The sequence below is a fragment of the Gymnoscopelus braueri genome (assembly GCF_963280865.1).
Source record: "Gymnoscopelus braueri genome assembly, chromosome: 7".
NCBI classification, from domain to species: Eukaryota; Metazoa; Chordata; class Actinopteri; order Myctophiformes; family Myctophidae; genus Gymnoscopelus; species Gymnoscopelus braueri.
The window spans coordinates 42,477,373-42,502,880 of NC_137608.1; the positions used below are offsets into that span (position 1 = coordinate 42,477,373).

Sequence of the window (25,508 nt, forward strand, 5' to 3'; positions counted from 1 at the left end):
TGATAATGACGTACCGTGCATGTTCACATCATGTATACTTTTATGGACAAAGACATTTTTCAAATATTTTATTTTTTAACATTTTGGACAAAATAGCCAATTTTACTTTGAAGTGCCCATGATGTCCCTAGTGCCCACCTATCCTGTATCCATCTAATCACCCATGTAGCCTAGCTGCCTAGTCCAGTGGTTCCCAAACTGGGGGTGAGGGTCCCCAAATTATTTTGGGGTGTCCCCAGATGATTAGCTTAATGTGCAACATTACACAATTGTCAAATATGATGTAAGAAAGAGGCAAACATTGTGAAAATAGCAGATCTACAAGCTCACAACGCCTCGCGCTGCGAGATTGCAATTTGTGTTATTTATCGCAGCTTTAATTAACCTAGAGCACGTTGGTACAGTCCGAGTGCTGGACAAATGAACACTTTGGAGTTATAGGAATCATAGTAAAATATATATACATTAGTAAATTAATACATACAATGACTGAAAATGACTGAATACAACCTAACTGCAGCTGCCCAATTTGTCTGAATCTGACTCACAACTTCCAAGAGCATTTCAGCTTTCATTTCACAAACTGACAAATGATGGTGTGGCACAAAGATATAATTCTGAGATCACGTTTCAAAATCTTATTCAGAATAAGATTTTTATTCTTCTTCCAAAGCTGCATGAGTCAGAGTGGATAACTTTAGTTTGTGAACATGATGTAGCCTAGATCAGGGGAATTCAAACGTTTTAATGACAAGGACCCCCACCAAATCTACTTTAACTAGACCACGGGCCACCCGGCCACCATTTCAAATTATTCTGTGCTAGGGGGACCCTGAATTAGAATAGTAGAATTGATTTGCTTGATACATTTAGGTGTGAATGAAATTGTCTGAATTCATAGTCATGATACTTAAACATTTGTTATTGCAATTTGTAATTCCAAGTGAATTTAATTATAGTTGAATTGAACTACTCATTTGGTTGGGGAACACCTGGAACTCCCCCAATGACCCCTGGGGGTCCCCGGACCCCACTTTGAAAACCACTGGCCTAGAGATACATCCAAGCCTTTGTATGTTTCCTCCAAAGACCAAAGAGTAAGTAAAGTAAGCGTAAAACCATAAAGAAACATTAAAACAATATTTAATCAATAGTGATTTATTATATCAATAACAGTCATTTGTATCACACAGGAGTAAAATAAATTTAAAAGTACACACAAAAAGGGACAGGGAGACAGGGACACAATGCAGAGCGTGAAAAACAATAAATAAAAACAAGAGGGAAAACCAACAGACTAAGACACTGATGAAACTATAAAAAAGAATGTAAAAATGACTGATATCGTGAAAGCGACCACAAGTTCAGAGGCCCCATAATAGCGTTTATACACAATATACATATGCTTTCTTTGTTACGGGATAAAATAATGGAAAATAGTGTTATCCCCACTGTATACAAGAAATTGTCAAACATTGAAACATTTCAGTTTTTTTGTATCAACATATTTGACAGATTGTCATTTAAATCTGAAATACAAAACAATGGGGAAAATATACATTTCCAACTTGAAGACGTTCCACTTTTGTACTTGGCAATTAAAGACTGAGTTCCCAACAGATTCTCACTGTAATTCAGAGTTATGATACATCCCATCCAGATTATTCAGTAGGCTATGTAGCCTTATCTGGGGCATTGACATACACCATGTATGCACAATATACCATAAGGACACAAGGTCTTTCATGTCTACATTTCTCACTGCGTAAATAGAAAAGCAAGCGTGGAATGTCTAAATTTGTGCAAGCTCGTCTATTAGACTAAGCGCAGAGTTACATAGGATAGGATGCAGATGATGCCAGGTCGGTCAAAATTTAACAGTAGAAAACTAAAACAAAAAAAAGCATCTGAGCCCCGCTCAGTGTAAATATGGGGTCATAGACTTTAGAAATGTGCAGAATAACTGTTATCCCCAAAACAGGTGTGGAATCCGATGATGAGTCGAGTGAATGAAATATGAACTGATCTGTAACTGGAAATGAACATGACAAGTCTTTCTCTGTATAGGCTAGCACAGTTCAGACCACGAAACAACAGCTCAGTTCTCATTTGCCATCACTGCCTTGCTCAAGACTTCTTCTCCCGTCTCGGAGTCACTGGGTTTTGCTGACGCTTCTGATGCTGCCTTGGCAACCGTTGTTCCCTCCTCAGGCTGTGGAACCTCTGTGATGGGGGGTGGTGGGACAACATCGCCCTCCTCCTCACTGGTGGGTGACTGGAAGCCGCTGTCATCGTGTGGTGGTGGTGGTGGGAAGTCTGTTTTGGTAGCCTGCACCTGTGGAGCAGCTTCAGGAGCACTCTCCGGTGGCGACGCAGGGTTCTGTTCCGTGTCTGTAGTGGTAGTTATGGAGGAGGTTGACTCAAATTGCTCTGCAGAAGGTAGTGGAGAGTCTACCTCTGACGTTGCTGCTTCCTCACTGGTCGGGGCTACCTCTGAAGTTGCTACTACTTCGTTGTTCGAGGATACGTCTGAAGTTGCTGCTTCCTCACTGGGGGCAACCTCTGAAGTTGCTGCTACTTCGTTGTTCGAGGATAGGTCTGCAGTTGCTGCTTCCTCAGTGGTCGGGGCTACCTCTGAAGTTGCTGCTACTTCACTGTTCGGGGCTACCTCTGAAGTTGCTGCTACTTTGTTACTCAGGGATACATCTGTAGTTGCTGCTACTTGGTTGCTCGGGGATACCTCTGAACTTGCTGCTACTTCGTTGCTCAGGGATACGTCTGAAGTTGCTGCCACTTCGTTGGCCGGGGATACATCTGAAGTTGCTGCTACTACTTTGTTGCTCTTGGATACATCTGAAGTTGCTGCTGCTTCTTTGTTTAAGGTTACCTCTGAAGTTGCTGCTACTTCAGTATTCGGGGCTACCTCTGACGTTGTTGCTGCTTCGTTGCTCGGGGTTGGGATTTGTTCCTTTGCAGCCCCTTCCTCTGCAGTTGCTGGCTGGCTGTCCTCACCCTGCACGGCGTTGTCCATTTCTTGTATAGCACTCAGGACTGCTGTGGGACTCTCTGGGTCCTGTGGTAAGCTCTCAGTAGCCAATGACGAGGGTTTTTCAATCAAAATCTCTGGACTGGCATCACCTTCCTTGGGGCCTGGACCATTTGTCAGAGCAGTGGGTTGCTCCGGGGTTGCTTTGGGACTTTGGACAATTCCATTCTGGCTGTCTGAGGGCTTGTCCTCTTGGCTGTCAGGGGTAGATTTACTACACGTGTCCTCCTCCGCTTCCTCCTCAGGGATGCCTTCCACCCCAGGTACTTCCATACATGACGCATTAGGGAGGACCGGTGACCCTTCCACCTGAATCATCGACACCACCTGCTTCATCCTTCTCCTCTTCTGGGTTAGGGAATCCACCCCCTCCTCATCTGCATCGTCCTGCCCAGCTCCCTCAACCTCCTCCTTCGCCCCATACTCCTCAGTCCAGTCAACGGCGGGTTTTTCCTCAAGGAGGTGCAAGTTGGGGTCACTGCTAGTGAGGACAATGCTGTCTCTGTACAGATTGTGTTTCCTCTGGACTGCGGCCTCCTTCACGGCTGGAGAAAGAGAGTGTGACAGAGACACATTTTGGTCAACTAAACACATACATAGATTTAATGAGGGGCTTCCATTTACTCCATGATTATTAAAATAGTCAGAATGTAAAAAATAGCCAGGATGAATGAGAATGAAGAACTCACCCAGACTGATGTCCTTCATGACTGAATGGAGCACCACCTCCTCGAATATGTTCTCCACCAGTATGAAGCGGGAGAAATCCTCAAAGATGAGCTCCTTGAAGCGTGGAAGCTCCTTGAATTCACAAAGACAACATGGGAGTTACAAAGGAGAACAGTATATGGATCTCCAGTGTGCAAGTTATGTATTTGGGATATGTAAACCACATTAAACTTTGATAACCCCTCTCTCCCTTTGTTCCGTCTCAATCCTGAATATACTATCCAGTGAAACACAATGACAAATAATCTTTATGATAATGTTGGTCTAAAGATCAGATTATGACATCAACTGAGAACAGAGTGTGAACATGAACTAAGACACAATTACATTCTGCACAGCAAAATATTTTGCAGTGTACTTTGGTACTTACAGAACCACAGGATGGGGTCAACTGTTTCAGCATGTAAGGGATGAAGATCTGAAGGAGAGCCTCTCTGAAGAAACGCTTCCTAACTGTGCTGCTGTCATAGTCAAATTTCTAAGGACAAAACAATACGATATCAGAATGGAACATGACTTTGGAACGGAAAAGAATGACACCTACTTATAAAAATCAATAAGAAGGAAATATTTCAGTTACTGGCTGTGCTAAGACAATAGTATTGTTTGTACATGGATACATCTTTTTAACATAAGTAAATAAACTAGAAATGTTGCATCGCAGACTGTTGTATGCCTCTGCCAACCAGTTACAGTTTACATTCATGTTTGTCCAGACTCATAGCATATGTAGTGAAGGTTTTGAAGGAATTTCATGAGAATGTTTTATGAGGTCACAGTCACCTTGACCTTTTGCCACCAAATTCTAATCAGTTAATCTTTGAGTCCAAGTAGATGCTTTTGCCAAACTTAATGACATTGCCTCCAGGCATTCCTGAGATATCACCTTCACCTGAATGGTGCATATGTACAGATGGAAGGACAACGGCTGTCGCTGCCATAAAAGGTTTTTAGACCTGATTCATACCAGTTAACTCTCTACTGCAGTTTTCAGTTGAGGATATCGTTACATCATTACAGACTTTCTGCGATGTCGTTTTGCATGCAACAACTGTGCACTACTGTACTGCTGTGTTTTTATACACTGATGGCTCAGACAAATTCCCTTCTGGCAGGGGCATCGTAAAGGGGGGGTGGTAGACCCTCGAGAGGGCCCAGAGCTGGACAGCAGTCCAGGAACACGCCTGAGATACCCGGTTAATATACAGTACTGATGCTTGGCATCGGTGAAGATGCCAAGCATGAGTAAACACAACTGGCAAAGAGCTGTGATTAGTGGCAATCTCATAACCTAAGCCAAAAGGTAAAGATTGAGCACTATAATTCTAAGATACATTTATGGTATATCAAGGGGGCAAATCCTGCCCAATATAGATTTAAGCTAATTATTATTATTATTATTATTCTTTTTTACAATTGTTGGATTTTAAACACTGCCATCAATATTATAGAAATCACTTGTACAAAAAATTATGTATCTGCTAGTACTTAAGACAGTAGCTTACTCGGTCATGAAAAAGTGGTATCAGTGCACCCCTATTGAATTATGGCTGAATTATAATGAATGTGTGAGTTTAACTATAATTAGGGGACCCCCGGAGCGGCACCATCTGTTAGGTTACCTTGATGACTCGATCCTGGCAGCGCTGGATGACCTTACACAGCCCCTCTGTTCCCTGGGCTTCTAAACTCTGGTGGAGGATCTGTTCAAAGGTGTACACTGCATCATCCATTTGCTGAAAAACACAGACAGATACAAAATCAAGAAGAGGTAAAACAATGAGGTTTGATTTCAAATAACAATTAATACTTATATTAATTGATATATAACTACAATAGTTGCTGAAATCTCCCTGCATCAATGTCATGAAGACAATTTCCTAAAACATTAATAACACTTGGTGACTAAATTCCAATCACCACCAGAGGGCACCCTCATCCCTACAATTAAGTTCCAAGGTAAGAGGTGAAGAGAAGCTTTAGATCTCCCTCTCTACCCAATGGCTAAAGTCAGTTCAGCTCCCCCTTTAAAAAGGTAGGTTAAGTGATGTTTCTTGGTTAAAAAAATAAATAAAAATGTTATAAGGTAAAGCTCTATATTCTGACAGTAATCATTGCTATAGACTAGCATCTGTCCAGTAACAGGGGTCTCCCCGTCTCTCCAGCTCTTTAATAAAAAAAGAAATGTCAGGTGGGTTGCAAATTTCAGCCAATCTAGAGGGAGTACCCATTTATCAGCTTAAAAATGCTTGTATTCCATTTCTTAGTGTCATCACTTCCATTTTCACTTGTTAATTCTGTATCCCGTATGAGTTCTCTCTCCTGATTGGATGAAATTGGTATCCCAACCTGAAAATGCATTTTCTGTTGACTAAAGAGCTGGACAGACAAGGAGACAATGCTCATCCTTAGAATCCAATGTTATCTTAAAACGTTAGAACCCTTAGTTAACAGTGTGCGAGAGCCAAATTCCATTATTAATTGTTAATGCCATTCATCTTAAAATAAATTGAATCACTTCATATATTTGGCACTTGAATGTACTTAAAAATATGTGAAACTGCCCTAAAAGTGGGTGAAATAATTTCTCTTCATTGGCATTGCATTTCTTCCACATACTTAAAAGAAAAATACCTTTGGAACACCCAATACAAGGACAAAACGTCTTTCTTTCTTTTTTTTACAGTGTAGTACTGAGGGAAGATTGCGGCGCTTTTGTGTACATAATTTATAAACAGTCTCCGATTCATGTTTGTGTTTGAACTGTGAATGACCTTGGATTCAGTACAAAAATCCCTAGCTGCCCCCTGCGGGTGCCAGGCTCTGCTGAGGAGACCAGGCTCTGTTGTTCTCCACAGGAGGCGGTAAATTAATGGCCTGAGTGTTTAAAGGTGTCATGACATTCATTTTCACTTTTTTTATTTTCAATGTTTTATTTGGGGTTTTATGACCTCAATTACACCCAAAAAACCTGAACTTAGAACATTCAGTGGATTTTCTGTGGTCTGGGGTTTTCTGAATAATTAGGCTGAAAAGTAATCTGAGCTTGGCCCTTCGACAGTGAGGTCACAGTCGATTAATCCCGCCCACTCTCCTCCTCGCCCCTCCCCTCCCCTATCCTTTCCTTTGGGGGGGGGCGGAGCAGAGGCGATGATTGACAGGCAAAATCCCTCACCAGCGACACCCGCAGGCAAAGATTTCTTTTTTCATTGCAGTTGAAAAGGCTTTAGAAATGTGAGAGAAAAACACCTGCCATGGATCACTGGAATGGAATTTTCACTTAAAACTTTTTGTACACTTTTGAAGGACCAGGACAAAGACTTTGAATGTGGTGTAAAAGTGAATGTCATTAAACCTTTAACTCTTTGAAGACTTCTTCCCTGTGCAGTCGTATAAAATGTATTAGGTCATATCACAATCTAGGTAAGTTCTTGAATTACACCAGATGTTCTGGAAAGCATTACTGAAGGTTATTGTTTGGTCAAAATGTAATCTCACGTATTGTGATATTGTGACATTGTGAAGAATAATCTTCAGTTATAAAGTGATATACTAATATATTTGCCGCTAAGATACAAAATAAAGAATGGAAAGCAAAACATGATCTTTATCTCTAGGACACAAGTAAGACGCGCGAACGCGGGAAGCGAACGCAGACCTATTTTTTTTTTCTTTTAAAAATTGTTATGTTGTGTATTGACGGACTTGTCCGTGTTATTTCACCGTGATGGGGAGAGCGTAGAGAGAAAGTCACGTGACTGCCTCCGCCTCGTATTGAAGTTAATGGGGGGGATATGGTTCTCCTATGCACAGAGTTTCGGAGTTCCTAGTCATCTATGCACGGAATTGGCGTCAGCAGCCAATGAGAGCGCGAGTCACATGGGGGCGCGGCTGCACACAGGCAGTGCACACAGAGCCTCACACAGAGACACAGAGCCACAAGCCGAGCACGGTTTCATAGTAAGCTGCACTTGGGCGGAGGCGCGTCGCGCGCCGCGTTCGCAATCATTCTAAAGTTCACAAAGATTATCTTTTGCTTTCCATTCTTTGTAGCATAGTTAAATCTATCCCACAAGGAAAGCAGCACCTGGACAGTGACACCTTCAATTACATTTTGTTTGTTTATCGCTACTGCCATCAATGAAAAGGAAAAACCTATTGCCCAACCACAGAGTTTTTAATTCAGCATATTATAGTGTAAGAACCCAATGAGATATAGAACCTGTTGACAAAGACAAATCAGCCAATAATAACACAGTGTGGCTTCACCACTTGCAGCAGTAACCCATGGGTGCTTGCATGCACCCGACCACAGCAGTGAGAAACTCCCCCAAGCTTTAAAGACCTCAGTCAGAACAGTGGAGCCACAGACCACAACAATGGCCTGAGGGCATCTCGTCAGCATGCATGGCACAGAATTATAACAGAGGACACGTCCAACCAACACACACTTCAAAACTTTAAGAAAGAACTTAACTCATAGGGCAGGGTAATATAATCTTTGTAGCATTAAGTATAAAGAAAATGACACGCTGGAAAGGAACATTTTATGTTTTGATTGGATTAAGATCCTTATTTAATATGCTGTATGCTGATTGAAGCCAGGGCAATTTGACTACCAAAAGGCCACATTACTTCACAACTTAAGACAGTGGGTCTACAACTGGATAAATATGTATGTGCTTACAGTATGTGTAGCAGGATTGAGCATACTATACTTTTCCAGAATTACTGTGCAATTACAAAACTTTTCAAGACCTGGAAATTACCCAATTCATCTTCCACAATTACCCAGATTTCCCAGACCTGCGTGGGAAACCTGAAATACTCTACACATACTGTAGAAAGCTGTGCCTGTGATCTCACACAGCACTATTCCATTCTACATAAACCAAGCTCGATCCATTCCGATCCATGTCCACTACAGTTCCACAACAGTTCAACAGTTCTGCGATCAGGGAACCACTCACCTCTCTCATGAGGATCTGAGCCCTCTGAACGAATACAGAGGGGCTGGACACATCAAATCTCTGCTGCAGGCCCTCCAGGCTCAGCTCTTCTACCTTCTCGTAGCAGCTCTGCATCTTCACTGGGTGGAACGCCAACATGGAGATCTTCTCCATGTGCTGGAGAGAGAGAGACAGAGAGAGAGAAACAGAGAGAGAACAGCGAGTGGACGACAGGAGAGACAGAGGTAAAGGACAGATAGAGGAAAAGGGAGGGACAGTAGTGACGCATTAAGTTTGGTGAATCAATAAAAAAAATATTTTTTATTTTTTATTAAAGATGTTGATACGTTTTAAATCTTGATACTTTATTGGATACATAATTTTGGGGGAGTATTCCTACATTGCCATCTAATAAACCAAACAGAATAAAAAAAAAACACTTAAACACACAATTTCCACAATAAAGCTAGAAGGGAATTTGACTTCCAAAAGTAAGAATGTTATTATCGGCGAAGATTTTTTAAGTAAAAATGTTCAAAACACCTTGAAACATTGCCGATTTCCCCAAATACTTAGCCCTGTCACTAACTCACTAAAAACCCCTTCTTGTAATAAAACCATCAACGCTCACATCATCCACCACCTCCATTCTCTGGACCTTACCTCCGCCATAGTCTCCTTGGTGCCATCGTTGAGCGTGTTCTTGCTCATGTCAACCAGCTCCCTGAAGAAGACGTCACGGACCTCGGAAAAGCCTCGGCTGGTGGGCTCCATCAGGGCATCCAGGATGGAGTTGATGTAAGGCTCGATGCTGACTTTCAACAGCTTCTCTGCCTTGGGCAGAACCACCGCTGGAGGCAGGGAGAGAGGAGAAAATGGTTTAGATTTACACATAAGATTTACAAGGGACACCCCACCATGTTGGAGCTAGACCGCACTCTCGCATTGCATCGTATTAGCTGAATATTGCTTAGTTTGAAAGTCAACGCCATTATATTACAACATTGTAATGACATTACTTCAGGATTAGTAGTCGTTTCAGTGTTGCTTACAGGATTTAATATTTTGTGGACATACCACTCCTGTCCTGCTCACAAAGTACTCCTGCTCATGTGACTTATAGACATGTCATCTAGCATTACACAACATGAAGAGGCGTTAACTACACCCTTGAGACAAATTTCCACAAAAAAGATAGCTGATGTCTCATAAGGCTAAGTCAACATGGGATAGGGGGTTCATTTATTTACTCCCACTCGAATTGGAAATGTCTGCCAGACAGTCATTATGACAGAGCAACCGCTCAAATCCTCCTTCATACAGTAAACAGTCATTGGAATGCTGCTTGCCTGCATGAGTTCTGCTCTAAAAGGCAAGGCCGTCTGAGTTGACAAACACATGCCAGACAGCCAGTAAGCAAGGGGAATTAGTTAGAAGAATCTAGACTGACTATGGGGTCAAAAATGATGACTATGGGACCTCATGGGATACATCTCCTGGTATTTACTGTTAGTGCCATTGGGTTAAAAAGCAGTGATTGTCATTTTAACCTCTGTTTATCAAAAGCTTTTACAATGTTTTCTGACAGACCTCTGATCTTGTTGGTGACATGCTCCTTGGAGGTGATGATCTGGTCCATGTCTGTTCGAATGGATGCCTCCAGCTGGGGGCGCCCCGCCTCGCACGACTGCACCACCGCTTCGTACTGGGTCTGACATTGCCGCTGCACCAGGCTGTAAACCGCATCGCTGATCTGCCGGACACAAAAACCCACACAAACCGCGGGAGCACACATTTACAAGAGGAGACGGATATTTTATGGAGAGCTTTGCATTCTAGACATTTAGCTGACCCTAATTCATAGATCATCAGCATTACATGATTTTATGTAAAGGGTCTTTGAAGGTCAGGAAAGGTGCTACACAAATAAAATGTATCACTATTACAATTTTTACAACCATCAAATGGTAAAGAGTGCTTAGATGTAATATCATAATACACATTCATTTTGCCTGTGTCATTGTCATCCAGCCCACTTTCACATATTTGGCTGCATGATGTATAATTATAAGGAGCAATTACTTTTCAATGGTGACATTACAGAGACATTTGGTAACCAGTTCTCTTTACCCTCCCAGTAACCTAGGTGGTCGTAATTGTCAACCACTTAAGTCCCATATTCAAAAAGTGGGCTTGTAGATCTGCTATTTCTGAAAATAAATAAATATATTATGTAAAATTCCTCCTGCCCATAACGAGATGCCCAAAACAGGGATGCCAGGTTGAAAGTGCTTAAAGGACATCTCTGAATCTCACCAGCATCCAGTTCCTTTGCCTCTCATTCATCTTTCCTTTAAGTCGGGGGGAGATCAGATCCCTCAGCTCAGACATGAGGTTCTCCATCACCAGGTTAGACAGAATCTACACAGAAAAAAAACATCAGAACATTAATCACTTTATTTGCTGTGCAGTTAAGAGTACAAAAACACTGCCTTTGTGACATTGGTGCAAGGACATGTTGACCAATAACATACCGATATTGAGAACACACATGTTCATGTAGCACTATAGGGCAACAGCAGCCTTAGAATGGGAGGGAAGGAGCTCAGAGGTAGTGCCTGTGCGTGGCAGCTGAGGCTGATGAGGGTTTGAGTTACAAATAATAATGAAGTCTTTTTGTTCATGGCCCATTCATCCCGTGCTGCAAACTGTTTAACTAAGGTGGGAGATCATTTATGAAATCACATCTCTTGATTTATGACATTCCTAAGCCATGCTATACAGTAGTGCTGAAAGGCTGTAACAATACTGGCACATAATATACGAGCGCTTGAGTGCCAAATAGATTGAGTTATGGCATTCCAACAATATGCTACAATGAAGCACAGAGGCACACCGAGATATGAGATCTCTATATGATGAGGTAAAGGTGATTTACAGAGCTACAACTATTGCTGTAGTGCGGTTAGATATAGTAACACAATGACTGTGTAAGATACTGCTGGTTTCACAGGATGTGTGCAGTGGTGGTCATTGTAGAAGACCCTCTTTGTGCATTTCTCCTACATTAGCACTGTAGGCATTTCTTTTAATACTGTGAAAAACTCAAATATCTCTCCAACAGTTACTGTATCAGATGAGTCCTTGTCATTTCCACTGGTTAAAGAGAGCTTGATCTTTCCACACAGCTGCTGGATAGATGGCAGGAAATGTGTTGTACTCATTACACCAGCATGCAGGTGAAGAGTGGCTACATCTGCCCAAGTTATTTTTTGCCCATTTCCTGAATAAATTAACACTAAGCAGGAAGGCAGTATGTGGGTGCAGGAATCATCTAATGCAGACAGGAAGTTCGGAACCCCAAGCTATCATCCTCACACACATAAAACGCATCCATCAGTATCCGGTGGCCTTGATATTGCCAGTTTCTGAAGCACAGCACGATAGGCAAACAGAGTAATAGTATTAGTTAAGACCTGTGTCTTTTTCAATAAATGGCCCTGAAACCACACAAAGCACCAAACAGTGAAGGCCATTCATCACGCCATGACACTGTGAAACCAGGACGGGACATGTTTAGGCCAGAAAAAAGCCTACATCATTGTTTTATACAGTTGAAATGCTTTTCAACAAGAAGCACCTTTGAGTGTCAAATCGGCTCAGTTTGCACGCTGACGCACTGTGTGAGAAGACATTTTTTGGTTGAAAGTAATACCGGTGACTATAGGGAAATGCTGCAACATCTCAAATGTTGCATCTCTGGCTGTGACTGGTAATGTTATCTGCTCTTCCAGCTACTTTAAGTAACTAGACACTGTTTGTTGATTCTATTCCATTCTAAAAATAAATTAATACATCTAGGAGAAACTATACATTTCCATTCCTGGCCTGTATCTATGCAATCTCAATTATATGCTCAACAAGCAGTGCCACTGAAAAACAATGAAATACTTGTTCACACAGCCAGTTTACATAACCAGAAGAGCAGAAAATCTGCACATTAGTCACTGCTCATTAAAGCAAAGTCCAGACAATTTTACTGAGAATTATTAGCCAACAATGCTCAACACTGTTGCTGTAGCTGTTGATGTTTCAGTTAGCTTCAGGGAGTCTTGTCTCTTGACTTTTGACATCAAAAGCAGAGCAGGAATCAATCATGGCTGTATCCTGATGGGATTTGTGGGTCCAGAAAAACCTGTTCTGATGGGACAGGCATAGAAACCTAGGCCAAACCACACCTGCATATTAGAATGAATGTATTTACACCCTTTGTATACCTGCCCTTAAGGGCACACGGATTAGCAGATGAATACTTCATCTCCATAGCCCTCGGCTTTGACAGCTCATTACAGTACATTACTAGTCTCGCGTAGACAGACGATCAGAGATCTCTGCCTGCTATACGTCTGGCGACATCTACATTCATTCAATGTAGGGGATAAAACTGGGTGGAAACAAGTCAGAAATTGAAAAAAAGAACAACTGCATTGCAGAACCAATGCAAAGACTTTAGGGCGGTCCTTCCCATTGGGACAGTGATATGATTCGTTGACAAAGCAGTAGGCGTAGATTTGTTTGTAAGTGGCTGTTCTTGGCACTGTTCTAGCCCCGCTCATATTTAGATTTTTTATTTCCATAGACGGATCAGTAGGCGGAGATCTCTGATCATCTGGCTACACGAGACTACACAATTACACAATGTCTATATGACCAATTCCAGATCAAAGTAGTGTATTAATCATAAAAAGTGTGTGTCAGTGCTTTACACTGAGTCTCTTCCAGTTTTCAGTGATATAAATACTAAAGGCGGATTTCTATCATTACCCAAAGATATGAATGTTGTGCACATTTTATTGAATTTCTTGCCATATTCATGAAATTATGAAATGATGTATAAGTGGATTGTCCTATAATATCTTTATAACAGGGAACTGGGGGAGTGTCATCTGACAGAAAGCAATTGTCCATATTTACATGGCAGCCGTTTTGCTCCCACGTAATACTCAAGGCTGGGCTTTCCCAATTAAATACTGTGAGGCCCCCCTCTCTGAATATGAAAAAAAAGCTAAATGACCAGCTTGTGAATATGGTTTTTTTTTTTTTTTTATATTTTATTTTTCATTTTAATTTTTCACAAAGTATACATACATACATACAACCCCCCCACAACCCTCCCTCCTCCCCACATACAAATCCACATACATAAAGGACAGCACAGATAAAAAAAAAAAATCAAAAAAAAATAAGGTGTGAATATGGTTAAGAAAGAAAGAAAGAAAGAAATAAAGGACAGAAAAAAAGAGTGAGGGGTAGTAAGCATTGACAGGTTTACCTGCGAGGTTGTGCCACACATCATGTCCCAGGTGCCATACAGGCCACGTGCCTGGCGATAGAGTCGCACAGCATCAGTGAAGGCTGGAGTCTGCACCTTGCTCTCGTCTGACAAACCTGAATGACGGGACACAGGAAATGGGATTACTGGTGGTAGACACACAACCTTTGGGTGATCGGGTCTGCATTTTATCCTTAAGCAAACATTGAAGCTTTTACCACAGACCACATGACTAAGTATGACCCACTTTTTAGTAACTTAGATCATGGCGTTGTGTCATGACTGTTTATGGTGGCACTGTCATGACAACGGTGGGGGAAATCAACGTGGCAATAATTAAGGAAGGAAGGATATAAGGAAGTGAACCTTCTCTTCTTCCGTAAAACCTTCACGTAATTTCCCGATATTCAACAGTGTAATGCGATCACAAGGTATAAATGGCATAACACGATGCATGAGCGTGCTGATGTAGCTTGACTGACAGCTAGCAACACAACAGGCATCTGTAGTTCATGAGAAAGAGCAGCACTCCAAGACTTTACTCTGTCCAAGGAGCATCAGTTACATGTTTATGCATTCCCCAAGTTGGGTTTGTCAATCACAGATAATCAAAGCTGCATTCTGGGTGATAAAATGGGGGGATTCAGAAATGCCATTATGCCTTATCAGACTGTGTGCACATTTCTCTCCAGTGTGTGTGCGTCCGCGTGCGCGCACTCATGTGAGTGAACTCCAACAAAGCCAGGAAGTGTGTGGGGTCGTGTGAGTGAATGTGTGTGTGTCTGGTTGGGGGAGGGCAGTGAGAACCCACGTTCCTAACTGAAACATGGGCAGGAAGTCCCCCCCCCCCAAAGCCCCTCTCAAAGCTGTATGTGAACAGCATGTGTGTGTGTGAGTAAAAAAAAGGGGGGGGGGGGTCGGCGTTACGGACCATTTATTTTGGCTCAACCTTTGTTGGATTTGTTGGAATGAAGGGGATTTCTGGGAGGCCAAAAAGACTAAAGTACTCTATAGCAGTGATTCTCAACCATTTTAATTTCTTTCTTTTTTTAAATAATCTCTGGGAACACAATAAACACTGTAATATTCTCAGTGTTAATTTTACTCCGGAATTGAACAAATGGAACCAAATGGAGTTATTTTGGTTCTATTTGTACACTCTTCTGAGTTTAGGCCCCAAAAGGGTACAATTGGTTCATCAATCATTTAGCAGGGGAACCCTTCAGGTCGGGATACCAGTTTTATTCAATCAGGTGGGAGATCTCATACAGCAAGATAAACAAGTGAAAGTGAGTGACACAAAGGAATGAGCAGACCAAAGTGGAACTGGAACTGGAAGCTGATAAATGGGAACGCTCTCCTGATTGGCTGAAATTGGCAACCACCTGAAAATGTATTTTCTGCTTATGAGCTGGAGAGACGGGAAGACCTCCGTTACTGAGCAAAATGAAAAGGTTTGAGCACCACTGATATAGCAACAAAAGTTTTTTCTTTTTTCAAAAAACTGTTAGAATTTAGAAGACATTTGTAGAATCGGCCTCAGGTCTTATTGGGTTAATGGGCCCTTTACTTATTGCAGGGCCAAATCTATGACTTGAGGCTCCCTAACACACCACTACTCCGCCCTCACACCATAATATACTGAATGGACTGTGAAAAAACAACAACATGCTAATGAATGACTTGTTGACTGGGTATTAGTTGAGGGACACCTCGTTTAAGAGAGCAGTTTTAAAAAGGACACACATAAAGGCAACATATGGAGGTGTTCAGCACCCACTCACACTCGCCTGTGTCACAGCTGAGGCATGCTAGCTATTAGGGCCATTTCCTCTTCCAAGGTTCCTCCCAGCCCCTACCTAACATTCACCACTCATACACAGGTTTAGAATCAACAGACTTACATTGTTATAAGCAGTTAATATACTGTACCAAAATGTTTATTTGAGGTTGTGATGGGTTTCGTTTATGAGCCCATTTAACCACTTAAACCCCATATGGTTGAGTGGAGTGCTTCGGTGCTCTATACTAGTGTCTTTTCTGTTTTCTGTTATTGTGGGGAAAGCTTTCACAGAAAATAGCCGATTGACAAGCTCACAGAGTTTAAATATGCCATTCTCAGCGAAAGCTTTCCCCACCCATAATACGGATGCTGGGGTTTAAGTGGTTAAGTGTTCCTAAAGGTTTACTAAAAGAAAGCATTCATTTTGTCATATCGTATCACTGTAAAAGAAAAAAAATTATCAAGACTTTGGCGTTTTTGTTTAACTGAGTGTGTAGTAAATAAGAGGACTGCACTTGCCGAACACATCGTGTCCCATTTCTGAAAACCCTTATTTAGCCAAGTTAGTTAGAGCAAAAAAAAGCTTTCTTCAAAAGGCCAGATAAGCTAATGTAGTTACACAGGTACGTGTGTGTACTTGCTATTAAAGAGACACACATGTTGGCACAAGACCCAAGTCCCAGAGAGAGAGAGAGATACAGAGAATGAGAAATGGATATCAAGGGAGAGGCAAAGAGTGTGAGAGAGAGCAAAGAGTCTAAAGAAATTAACTACCATCACATACCAGACATTATTGAGGCTCCAGTCTAAACATGGTGTCACTGTAGCACTACACTGCAGTGACCACTTACATAATGTTCAGGTTAAAATACCCTCATTACAACACAAGCTAACCATATAACTTAATTACTCCTTAATAGTAAAGTACAATTAATGCTGCAGGTCACAGATATATCCACACCAGGTGTTCAAAAACAATACCTGGTACTATACTGTATCTTTAGACCAGTATTAATTTTAAGCCACTTAACCCCAATTTATCCGTTGGATATTGACAATAGACGATTTACAAGTTGAGAGCTTGTGAATCTTCTATTATTGTTATTATTATTATAAATATTATTATTTTAATAAATCTTGAAAAATTGTGAAAATGTTTGAAGATTTTTGATAAAAATATGGACACCATGGTTAACGGCATCAAAAAGGTATTCCAAAGCTTACAATATCTAAGGTTTTCTATTAGCCTATGGCTAAACTGACACAGCACTGCCCAAGTGATGATGATACATGTACGCTCTACAACAGTGGCTCTCAAAGTGGGGTCCAGGGAACTCTGCAATTCTGAGAGTGTACAAATGGAACCAAACAGACCGTCATGGGTCCGTTTGGTTCCACTTGTACACTCTCAAGAGTTATGGGGGTCCTTGAAATTAAAAGGTTTGAGAACCACTGCTCTACAAGTATTCGCGGAATGCCTTCTGCCCAAGAGCCTCCTGTTCCAGGACTCTATTGGGTTAGTCATTCATTACATTGGGTTTCTTGTCCAAGCAACACAGCCACGCCTTGAGGCTCTTGTGCCTGAGAGGAGACCAGAGGGCATGTGGCCAGCTCATGCTTCCAGTTAAGGTCTAAATTCTCAGCAGACGCTTTCTTGTTATTTCACTCAACACACCGCCATTAAAGATGCCAGGAGACATTAGCGGCGTAGAGTCGGCTCACTCACTACACAAGCCGGTTTTATTCAATTACCTGACCTCTATTGACTCCAATTAAACAATCATACATTAAAGGAGTGTCTTTTAGAGACAAACTTAATTCACGTTCAAAAAATGTTGTCCCCAATGGAACATTGGCAGCACAGCGTACAACAAAATGTGTAACTTTAATACAATAGTACAGCATTTACAACATGCAGGTATAAATGAGTCAGAGGACTCATTATGCCAATTACTAAATGTGCAATCAGCAGTGATTGATTGCACTAAAATTCATTTATAAATGCTGCATGTGTGGAAAAAAGACAAGATTAGACTATGCACAAATACAGATGGGGAACTGATGGCACTAGTCATGAACTAATGTTCTCATCCATGTTTACTACAACTAGGCTTGCAAACTTTTTTGCTGTATACTGTAAGCCGTGCTCTTAGTAAGCTATACTGTATCTATCAATGAGCTCCTGCTCCTTTTATCGGAGTTGACAAAACACATAGTAACACACAAACCCAGACGGATTCCTATCCGGCAATCTACGTTCTCACCACTATGAAGTATGAACCTGTGTGTCTGACAACATAAGTACAGGCCTGTGATATACACCCGTGGAACGTAATAAACCCTCTGCTTACCTAAACAGCACTGATAAACAAACAAAACACAGACTATTCCAAGTAGCATCCTCCTCTTCTTGCATACTATTTATCAGAGCCATTGCCATAACAACCAGGTAAATACATTATGACGTGATGTTTTGAATCAAGTCCACATTCCAGTCTTGTCACACTCATATGTCATTCTTGCTTGAGTCATCTCATGCTGGATACTTCTGCATTATGCATTATTTTATTATCGTATTATCACCAGCGGTTAAGCATACAGTCGTAAACTCAATACCTTGTTGAAATCATGCCATAACCACAGCGCTATGTAGAAATTGTGTGTATGCTTGCCTGTTCAGAACAGTTACAGTTCAGGTGGCAAGGCTCATGTATATAGTATGCCACTTATTAGTTATGCCACACATCAAATCCAGAATTCAGCTTTGTTTACATTTAAGGCTTTTTGAAGTGCCCTTATCCAAATAGACATAATTAATGCACCACTAGATTAAGCTTCAAGTCTTTTAGTTTTGTTGTCCATTATTGTTGCCGTGTCAGAGCAAGGTAACCCAACTTGCACAATTGGAGCTGCTCAGTGGCCAACAGCAGAACAGCAGTAAGCAATTAGCATGATTCAGAAAAAAATAAGAGAACATATTGCTCAGCAAAACCGTTCCCTGGATGAATAAAGATTAAAAGATGTTTCCCTCCATGGCCGCCCGGTGACTTATGGCCTTATTGGAGAGCAGCTGTTACTGCGGAGTGAACTCAGTCAGCTGGGCTCTGCACTGCACATGGCCAGTCGCCCAGGGATAGTCAGAAATTAGTCAGGGTGCTGTAGTTTTCTAACCATCTATGGTCAAATCAATCCAAACTCATCTACTACTGGCAGAAGATGAGGTGAGTGAGCACACACACACACACACACACACCAACTGCTTTGATGTGCAGCATGACTCCCACAACACAACACATAAATACTAAGCCGATAAGGAGACAAAAGCAGGAAAAAAAGAGCAGGCAAAAAATAGGAAGAAAGGAAGTGTATCGGTGTAGAGAAAGACCAACAGGGACAAAGAAAAAGAAAAAAGTAACGACATGGAGAACAAGCTGAGGTTTTACTTAACTCCTTCTACAATATCATTATTTACAGCAAACCACTCTGTGCTTTGACCTCATGTTCTACTCAGAGTAATGATAATAAAAGTGATTTGTTGAACAGATCATATAGTGCACTGGCCGAGGTCCAGCCCTTTTCGACGCCAACACCGTGATCCATGTTCTGTCACTACTGCTCACTTTCCTTTTCATATGCCACTCGTCTCTCAGAAAACCCTGTCCTTTGTTACCTAATTTCTATTTTTTTTTTCTTTTTACCAACACCTTTTAATAAACCACTTAAACTCTAGAAAAGACTTAAGTTGGCTCTGTACTTTTTTCCCCTCTTCACCAAATCTCTTTGCCAACAAATAGCCAATCTACAAGCTCACAACTGAGCTTTTAGATCCTCTATTTTTGGCTAATATGGATGCTAGGGTTCAAGCGGTTTACCACTTTCAACCTGGTGTCCCTATTATAGGCGAAAATGAAAATAACAGATCTACAAGCTCACAACGCTTTGCGATGCGACATGTTGTAAGCTGCGCAACACAGTTGTACGATGAAGTATAAAATAGAGCTTTAAGTGGTTAAAATGATCATTCACAGGGTGCAGGAACTCCTATTGGTTCCTGACTATTTAGCCACTTGTGATGCAGGAGATCAAGGCGTCAACGTTTATTCTACTGCGGTTATCGAGCATGCTGTTATTGTAAATCACACTGTTTAGGTATGCCATCTAAATGCCTGAAAGGTAAACAGAGGTTTCCTCAGGGAGAAGCTTCTGCACTTTTTCCACGTGTGGTTCCACTGACAGGCCCTGCAGTCCTTATCAACAAAGATCAACATTTTTGTCACGGTAAATGTTATGTATACCCCTGAAGGCAGTCATTCAGGACAAGCATGTGCTTGCCTTCTCAGCCGTGCTGCTCAACTGTAACCTTCTCATGAAACATTTCTTTTGCACCCTTGCAACGGAGTGAATGGCCCAATGGGTTTCAAATCAGAGAGCTTCAGTTTCATAATCTGCATAGAGGTTTAGTAGCGCTTTGTGGAGAGACTCTGAGCCACACCCTTCAAGCTATCAGTATCAGTACAAATCAAACAGAATTAAGTTCTCATTTATCACACATACAGGGTAGCAGGAAGTTACATTTAAGAATCTTTAAGGTCATTTTGAATGCCACCTAGAATGAAATTTAAGACCAAACTTTAAACAAAAATAAATATATACTGCATCTGGCTTCGGAGACATGACCGGGCATGGGTTTTAAACACATTGCGTATTAGCATTACGCTTGCATTTACCCATGAAGAAATTCATTTGCCAACTTGAAAAAAAAAACTGTACAGTCAGATCACCTGATACACGACCTCAAACTATATTTAAGACCCTTCACAAAATAATTTAATATAATTTAATACCCTTTACCTTAAACTAAGGTCTTTTAAAAATAAATATTAATAAATCCAGTTAAGGCTTTTTAAGGATCTGTGGAGACCCGGACATATCATAAATGTCTTCTTCTGTTCAGTAATGGTGAGTGATCACTCTAATGAGTCTAGTAAAAGTTTAGCAAAATTTGCTTAGTTCTATTCATTCTAATTTGATTATGTCTGAAATTACAGCAATAAACATTTCCCTTCAGGCAAAATTAGATCTTATCCTTGAATTATGGTTTTATTCTTTTTACGACTTGCACTGTGCTTATGTCATAGTCTGTTATGTGTTATGTGCAAGCCTATCTCAATCCATTCATGTGAAGTTGCGTGCATTCCCATCGGGTGAACTCACCATCATTGGCATGTCTGACACAGTCCTGCAAGACGGCCTGCCACTTCTGCTGTTCTTTCTCAGATACCACACAGAAGAAATAGTGACGAGCGTATGGGTGCCACAAGATCAGAGGGAACTGGGTGGCGCACTTCAGGAAGGGTGAGCTCCCCACCTTAGCTTTCACACCTGGAGAACACACACACACACACAAAGGTTAAGTGGCATAAAAATATAAAACGAACTGACGGATACATTTTGTATGCAGGATCAGTTAACCAATTAAGCCCTTACAAAGTATACTTTGTCGTAGGACAAATCTGATCTACAAGCTCATGCCTCACGTTGTGATCTTGTAGATCTGCTCTTTGCTCGGAGCATCAAGACTTGAATTAATGATGTCACCATCATCTATGGGCTCATGAAAAATGTAGGTTGAGATATAACATTCAAATGAGTGTTATCTCAAAGTGTTAAGAGTGTTATTTCAACAAAAAGTTTTCTTGTATAGTAATGTATTGTATGTCTTTATTAACTGAATACTCAGGACCACAATGGAAACAAGCCCTCAGGGTTTTTTGTTTTATCCTTTTAGCATTATTGTATAACTGTACCTCTATACTTTTTTGCAAAACAATCAATCAATCAAAGTAGAGCATACAGCTTTGAATCGTGTCCTTATTCACTGTCTATGCAGCAGCTCCAGGATCACCAATATAGTCACTCTATTGCTCATGTTGAGGAGAGACTTGTTCAAGTCCACAAATTAAAACTGAGCTAGTAATGTTATAGAAATAACATATGTAGCCTAATTTTTACTTTGTAGTACGATGATGTCGCTCACAGAAAATATATATATTTTTAAACGATACATTGCATTGTTGGCTTCCTCACCAGGCAGACTGTTGCTGATCAGGTCCATGTACTGCTCCATGGACGTCAGGACTTTGTAGCCGGCACAGTTGATGGTTCCTTTGGGGTGTAGCCCTCTGTCGTGGGACTGGTAGCCAAAAGACCAGGAGCAAAACAGAGCAAACAAGAGACGACAATGAATCATCACACAAGCATAATCTAAAAACAGACTGGAAGTTGTACTTATGCTCAAATGAGGGGGCTGGTAATGCAAGACAGTGCAGGGGTCATGCTGCAGAATAAAAGTATTAACCACTTAACCCCTATACACTTCCATCATAGAAGCTTGTAGATCTGCTATTTTCGCTAGTTTGGACGATTGTCACCTATACTGACACGCCCAAACTAAGGATGCCAGGTTCAAAGTGATTGACCACTTGAATCCTAGCATCCCTATTCTGGGCATGTCATAATTTAGGCAAACATTCAGCAAAAATAGCCGATCTACAACGCATCGCAACGTATTGTGAACTTGTAGATCAGCTATTTTGGGTGTAGACATTTGGTGTAGAGGGAGAATATAACAGGGCCAAGGACAGATCCCTGGGGCATCCGATTAAGTAATCAATTAAGAATAAGGTTTAAGAGGCTAAATGGGCACTCTCGTCATGGCTGACAATAACATTTTACTCAACTTGGCAGGCAGGAGGTGGAGCGCTCACCTGCAGAGAACTCATCGCTTCGATTAGCTCTCCATTGCAATTACAACAACAGCGATGTCTTCCTCTCACAAAGAAAATAAATAAATAAATACTGCGGTTGTCTTTGTGTTAAGAAATATGCTGGTGATGTTTTAACTTCCATTGTGTTTTCTTCAATAAAACATCCAACATGCTTGTAAAAGTGGTGGAGTTATGGGACCTAAGGACTCAGGAAAATCTTTAAAGAGCGTTGGGTGTTTGGATACAGGATGATTAACTGTTTTTCAGGGCTCCTTCCAACACATATTTTCCAGTTCAAAATTCCATTGTTTATTTTCTAAACCTTACTGGAATTAATTTGAATCTTGGTCCGTTTTCAGTATGATCCCAACAGCGGATAGTTAATAATTGCAAACAAACTTCATGTCAAATCTCACAATGAGAGAAACGACAGTGGGCTTATAAATAAAACGTGCTATGTTCTGTACATATAGTGAGACTGACAAATAGGTTTCCATCCAGGTTTCCATCATTCTTTTGGAGACTTTTTTTTCCCCCACAAAACCATCCAAATGTATACATTTCCAGCCCTTTTCCCTTCTCTCACCGATTTGTTATCATAGTAGTTGATGTTGTAGGAGTCTGGGACGAAGAAGAACCGATTCCTCCATTTCTTGTTCTCCTCAAGGTACTGGAACAGAGCTCCAGAGAAAATTGACTTGTTTTCCAGAGAGACCTGCAAAGAAACCAAGCATGCCAACCATCAAGATACTTCAAAAAATAATTTTACTCTAGGGTTGATTAATATGGACAAAACTAAAACAATATTCTTGACCAAATACTTCAATATGGATATTGTGATGAAAATATCACAATTGTGAGGATCAATTTTCTTTTTCTATTTGTCTAAAACATTTAAAAGTAGCTCATCCTCAAGCTCACAGCATGATCTGGTATTTTTGTACTGGTATTAAAATATCTGGTAGATTTGAAGATATTTTTGAAGATCAAGTTATTGATGCCCAGCCACCCCCCAAATAAAATAAAATGTTAATAATTCTTACCCATATAGTACAGAAAGTAAAATAGATTTGGTACTTTTGTGTGATATATTTGTCTGAATTATATATCTGCCTTCACTTTGACATGATTCTAGGGCTTTTGTGCTGCACTAGAGAAGTCATGAAAAAGTCTAACCTTAAATGAAAGTGTCGAAATACTCATCTTGCCCAAATGCACTAAACGGTTGTTTACTTTAATCCCATGCCCACCCAGTTAGTATTGTTGTCTTCAGCAAAGCAGACAACATTCCTCAACAGCCTGTATTAAGCCAGACCAGACTCCAGTCTCTACCACACAGCTTTGTATAGGATCATTAGGATCATTAGTGTGTGTATATGTGTGTGGGCGTGTGCGTGCGTGTATTTGAGAGAAAGTATATACAGTCAATACAGTCTAAAGGCTGGCTATTTAAAAGTGAAACACAGCTTAACAGCTGTTTAACACTTAAATAAAGAATAATAAAAAAAATTGTTTCATTTGTGAAGAAAAAAAGGTTAGTTTTATCACTTGAGGGTCTTTTACTGTACATCATTGTACATCATCATTGTAGCGAACACATCTGGGGAAGAACGACAGCTGAACAACATTCCCTTCCCCTGCCAATGGATCCAATGTAGTTATTTAGTCACAAGCTCTTGTTAAATACTTTTTTTTGGTTACATTTATAAAACCCACGGACAGACTAACCACTTTCATCTTAGCAAAATAGTGAAAATAGCCATTCTACAATGATCTCGCATAATGACACATTGTGTCATTATGTTGTGTCAGCTTGTAGATCGGCTAATTTCGCGACTATTATACTATTATATACTATTATAAATTATATTAATTTAAGGGGGAAAAAACATATGTTGAAATATATGGAGTTGCAAGGTTTCTGCCCGACAGCAACAAAATAATACAACCGAGGAAGAGGATGTTTTACCTTGCGGTGCAGTAGCTGGGGCTGCGGCCCCCCTCCTCCCTCAATGTCAAAGCGCACCTTGTTGAAGAGAGCCACGGCATACTGGAGTTCGTACTGACGGCCAAAGTCCCCCATCACCTCCCCTGTCCGTGCTGCAAAGGAGAACAAACAACTCTTGAGGAAAATACAGGAGCAACAGAACGGTAGCTCTATAGATCAAAGATGAAAATGTATATGAATTCAATGTACACTTTCATAAAGGTTTGCTAGTGAGAATTGAATTTATCTTTTTTACACCTTGACAACAATGCTGTATGCTCATTTGTATATATTGAGCTTAAAATAGTCAAATTAATGAAATCAATTAGCCAACAGGATTACAGAAAATGTAGGGGTGTATTTCAGACACTGGTAATTAACTAAACAACAAGGCAAACGTCTTTCAATGTTCATAATTAAAGCCAAGCGAATAAAACAAAACAAACTCAATATCAACTCCATTCTGATCCAGGTCAACTGTGCAGTTATTTAGCAGGTCCTTGTTTCTTAGTTAACCACTTATGCCCCATATAACTTGTACAATGAATAGCGAAAAGAGACAAGATCAACAAGCTCGTACAAGCTTTTCTTATTAACACAAACTAGGGATGCCAGGGTTAATATGGTTTTAATAACCATGTCCTTTCACACAGCATTTAGCTGTGAAGTTGAAGTTCACCTTCCATAATGTGACCTCACAACACAACTGTCTTATCTGTGAAGAGAATGTTTCCACGCTGAAAGTCAAACACAACCTTGATGGAATGTTCAACACACATGGTCCTTTTATCAGTAAGTCCACATCACTACCATTTACCATCAGTTAGCCTTCACAACCTGCAATCACTGCTACTGCACAATAGATTGAAAATGGAGTGGGCATTACATTACGCTTAATGCTAAGAGAAAAGGAAC

The 25,508-nt window shown here is 40.8% G+C and overlaps 1 protein-coding gene across 3 annotated transcripts in view; it reads right to left on the reverse strand.

Moving 5' to 3' along the window:
* Nucleotides 1–1,142: 1,142 nt before the first annotated feature.
* The window catches only part of niban2b (niban apoptosis regulator 2b), a 32,932-nt gene continuing 8,566 nt past the window's right edge, over nucleotides 1,143–25,508 (reverse strand). The window contains exons 2-15 of one of the 3 annotated variants that reach the window (XM_080434165.1): nucleotides 24,576–24,706; nucleotides 23,193–23,321; nucleotides 21,927–22,032; nucleotides 21,054–21,221; nucleotides 14,057–14,172; nucleotides 11,041–11,145; nucleotides 10,315–10,477; nucleotides 9,388–9,575; nucleotides 8,746–8,901; nucleotides 5,398–5,511; nucleotides 4,146–4,253; nucleotides 3,736–3,847; nucleotides 2,561–3,591; nucleotides 1,143–2,491 (exon numbers count right to left, since the gene is read on the reverse strand). In XM_080434165.1, coding sequence (XP_080290291.1) covers nucleotides 2,099–2,491; nucleotides 2,561–3,591; nucleotides 3,736–3,847; nucleotides 4,146–4,253; nucleotides 5,398–5,511; nucleotides 8,746–8,901; nucleotides 9,388–9,575; nucleotides 10,315–10,477; nucleotides 11,041–11,145; nucleotides 14,057–14,172; nucleotides 21,054–21,221; nucleotides 21,927–22,032; nucleotides 23,193–23,321; nucleotides 24,576–24,706 — 3,020 coding nt within the window. In that variant the 3' untranslated portion in view covers nucleotides 1,143–2,098. Of the gene's footprint in view, nucleotides 3,592–3,735; nucleotides 3,848–4,145; nucleotides 4,254–5,397; nucleotides 5,512–8,745; nucleotides 8,902–9,387; nucleotides 9,576–10,314; nucleotides 10,478–11,040; nucleotides 11,146–14,056; nucleotides 14,173–21,053; nucleotides 21,222–21,926; nucleotides 22,033–23,192; nucleotides 23,322–24,575; nucleotides 24,707–25,508 lie in introns of all 3 variants that reach the window. The other 2 variants (XM_080434166.1, XM_080434164.1) reach the window with 2 other exon arrangements.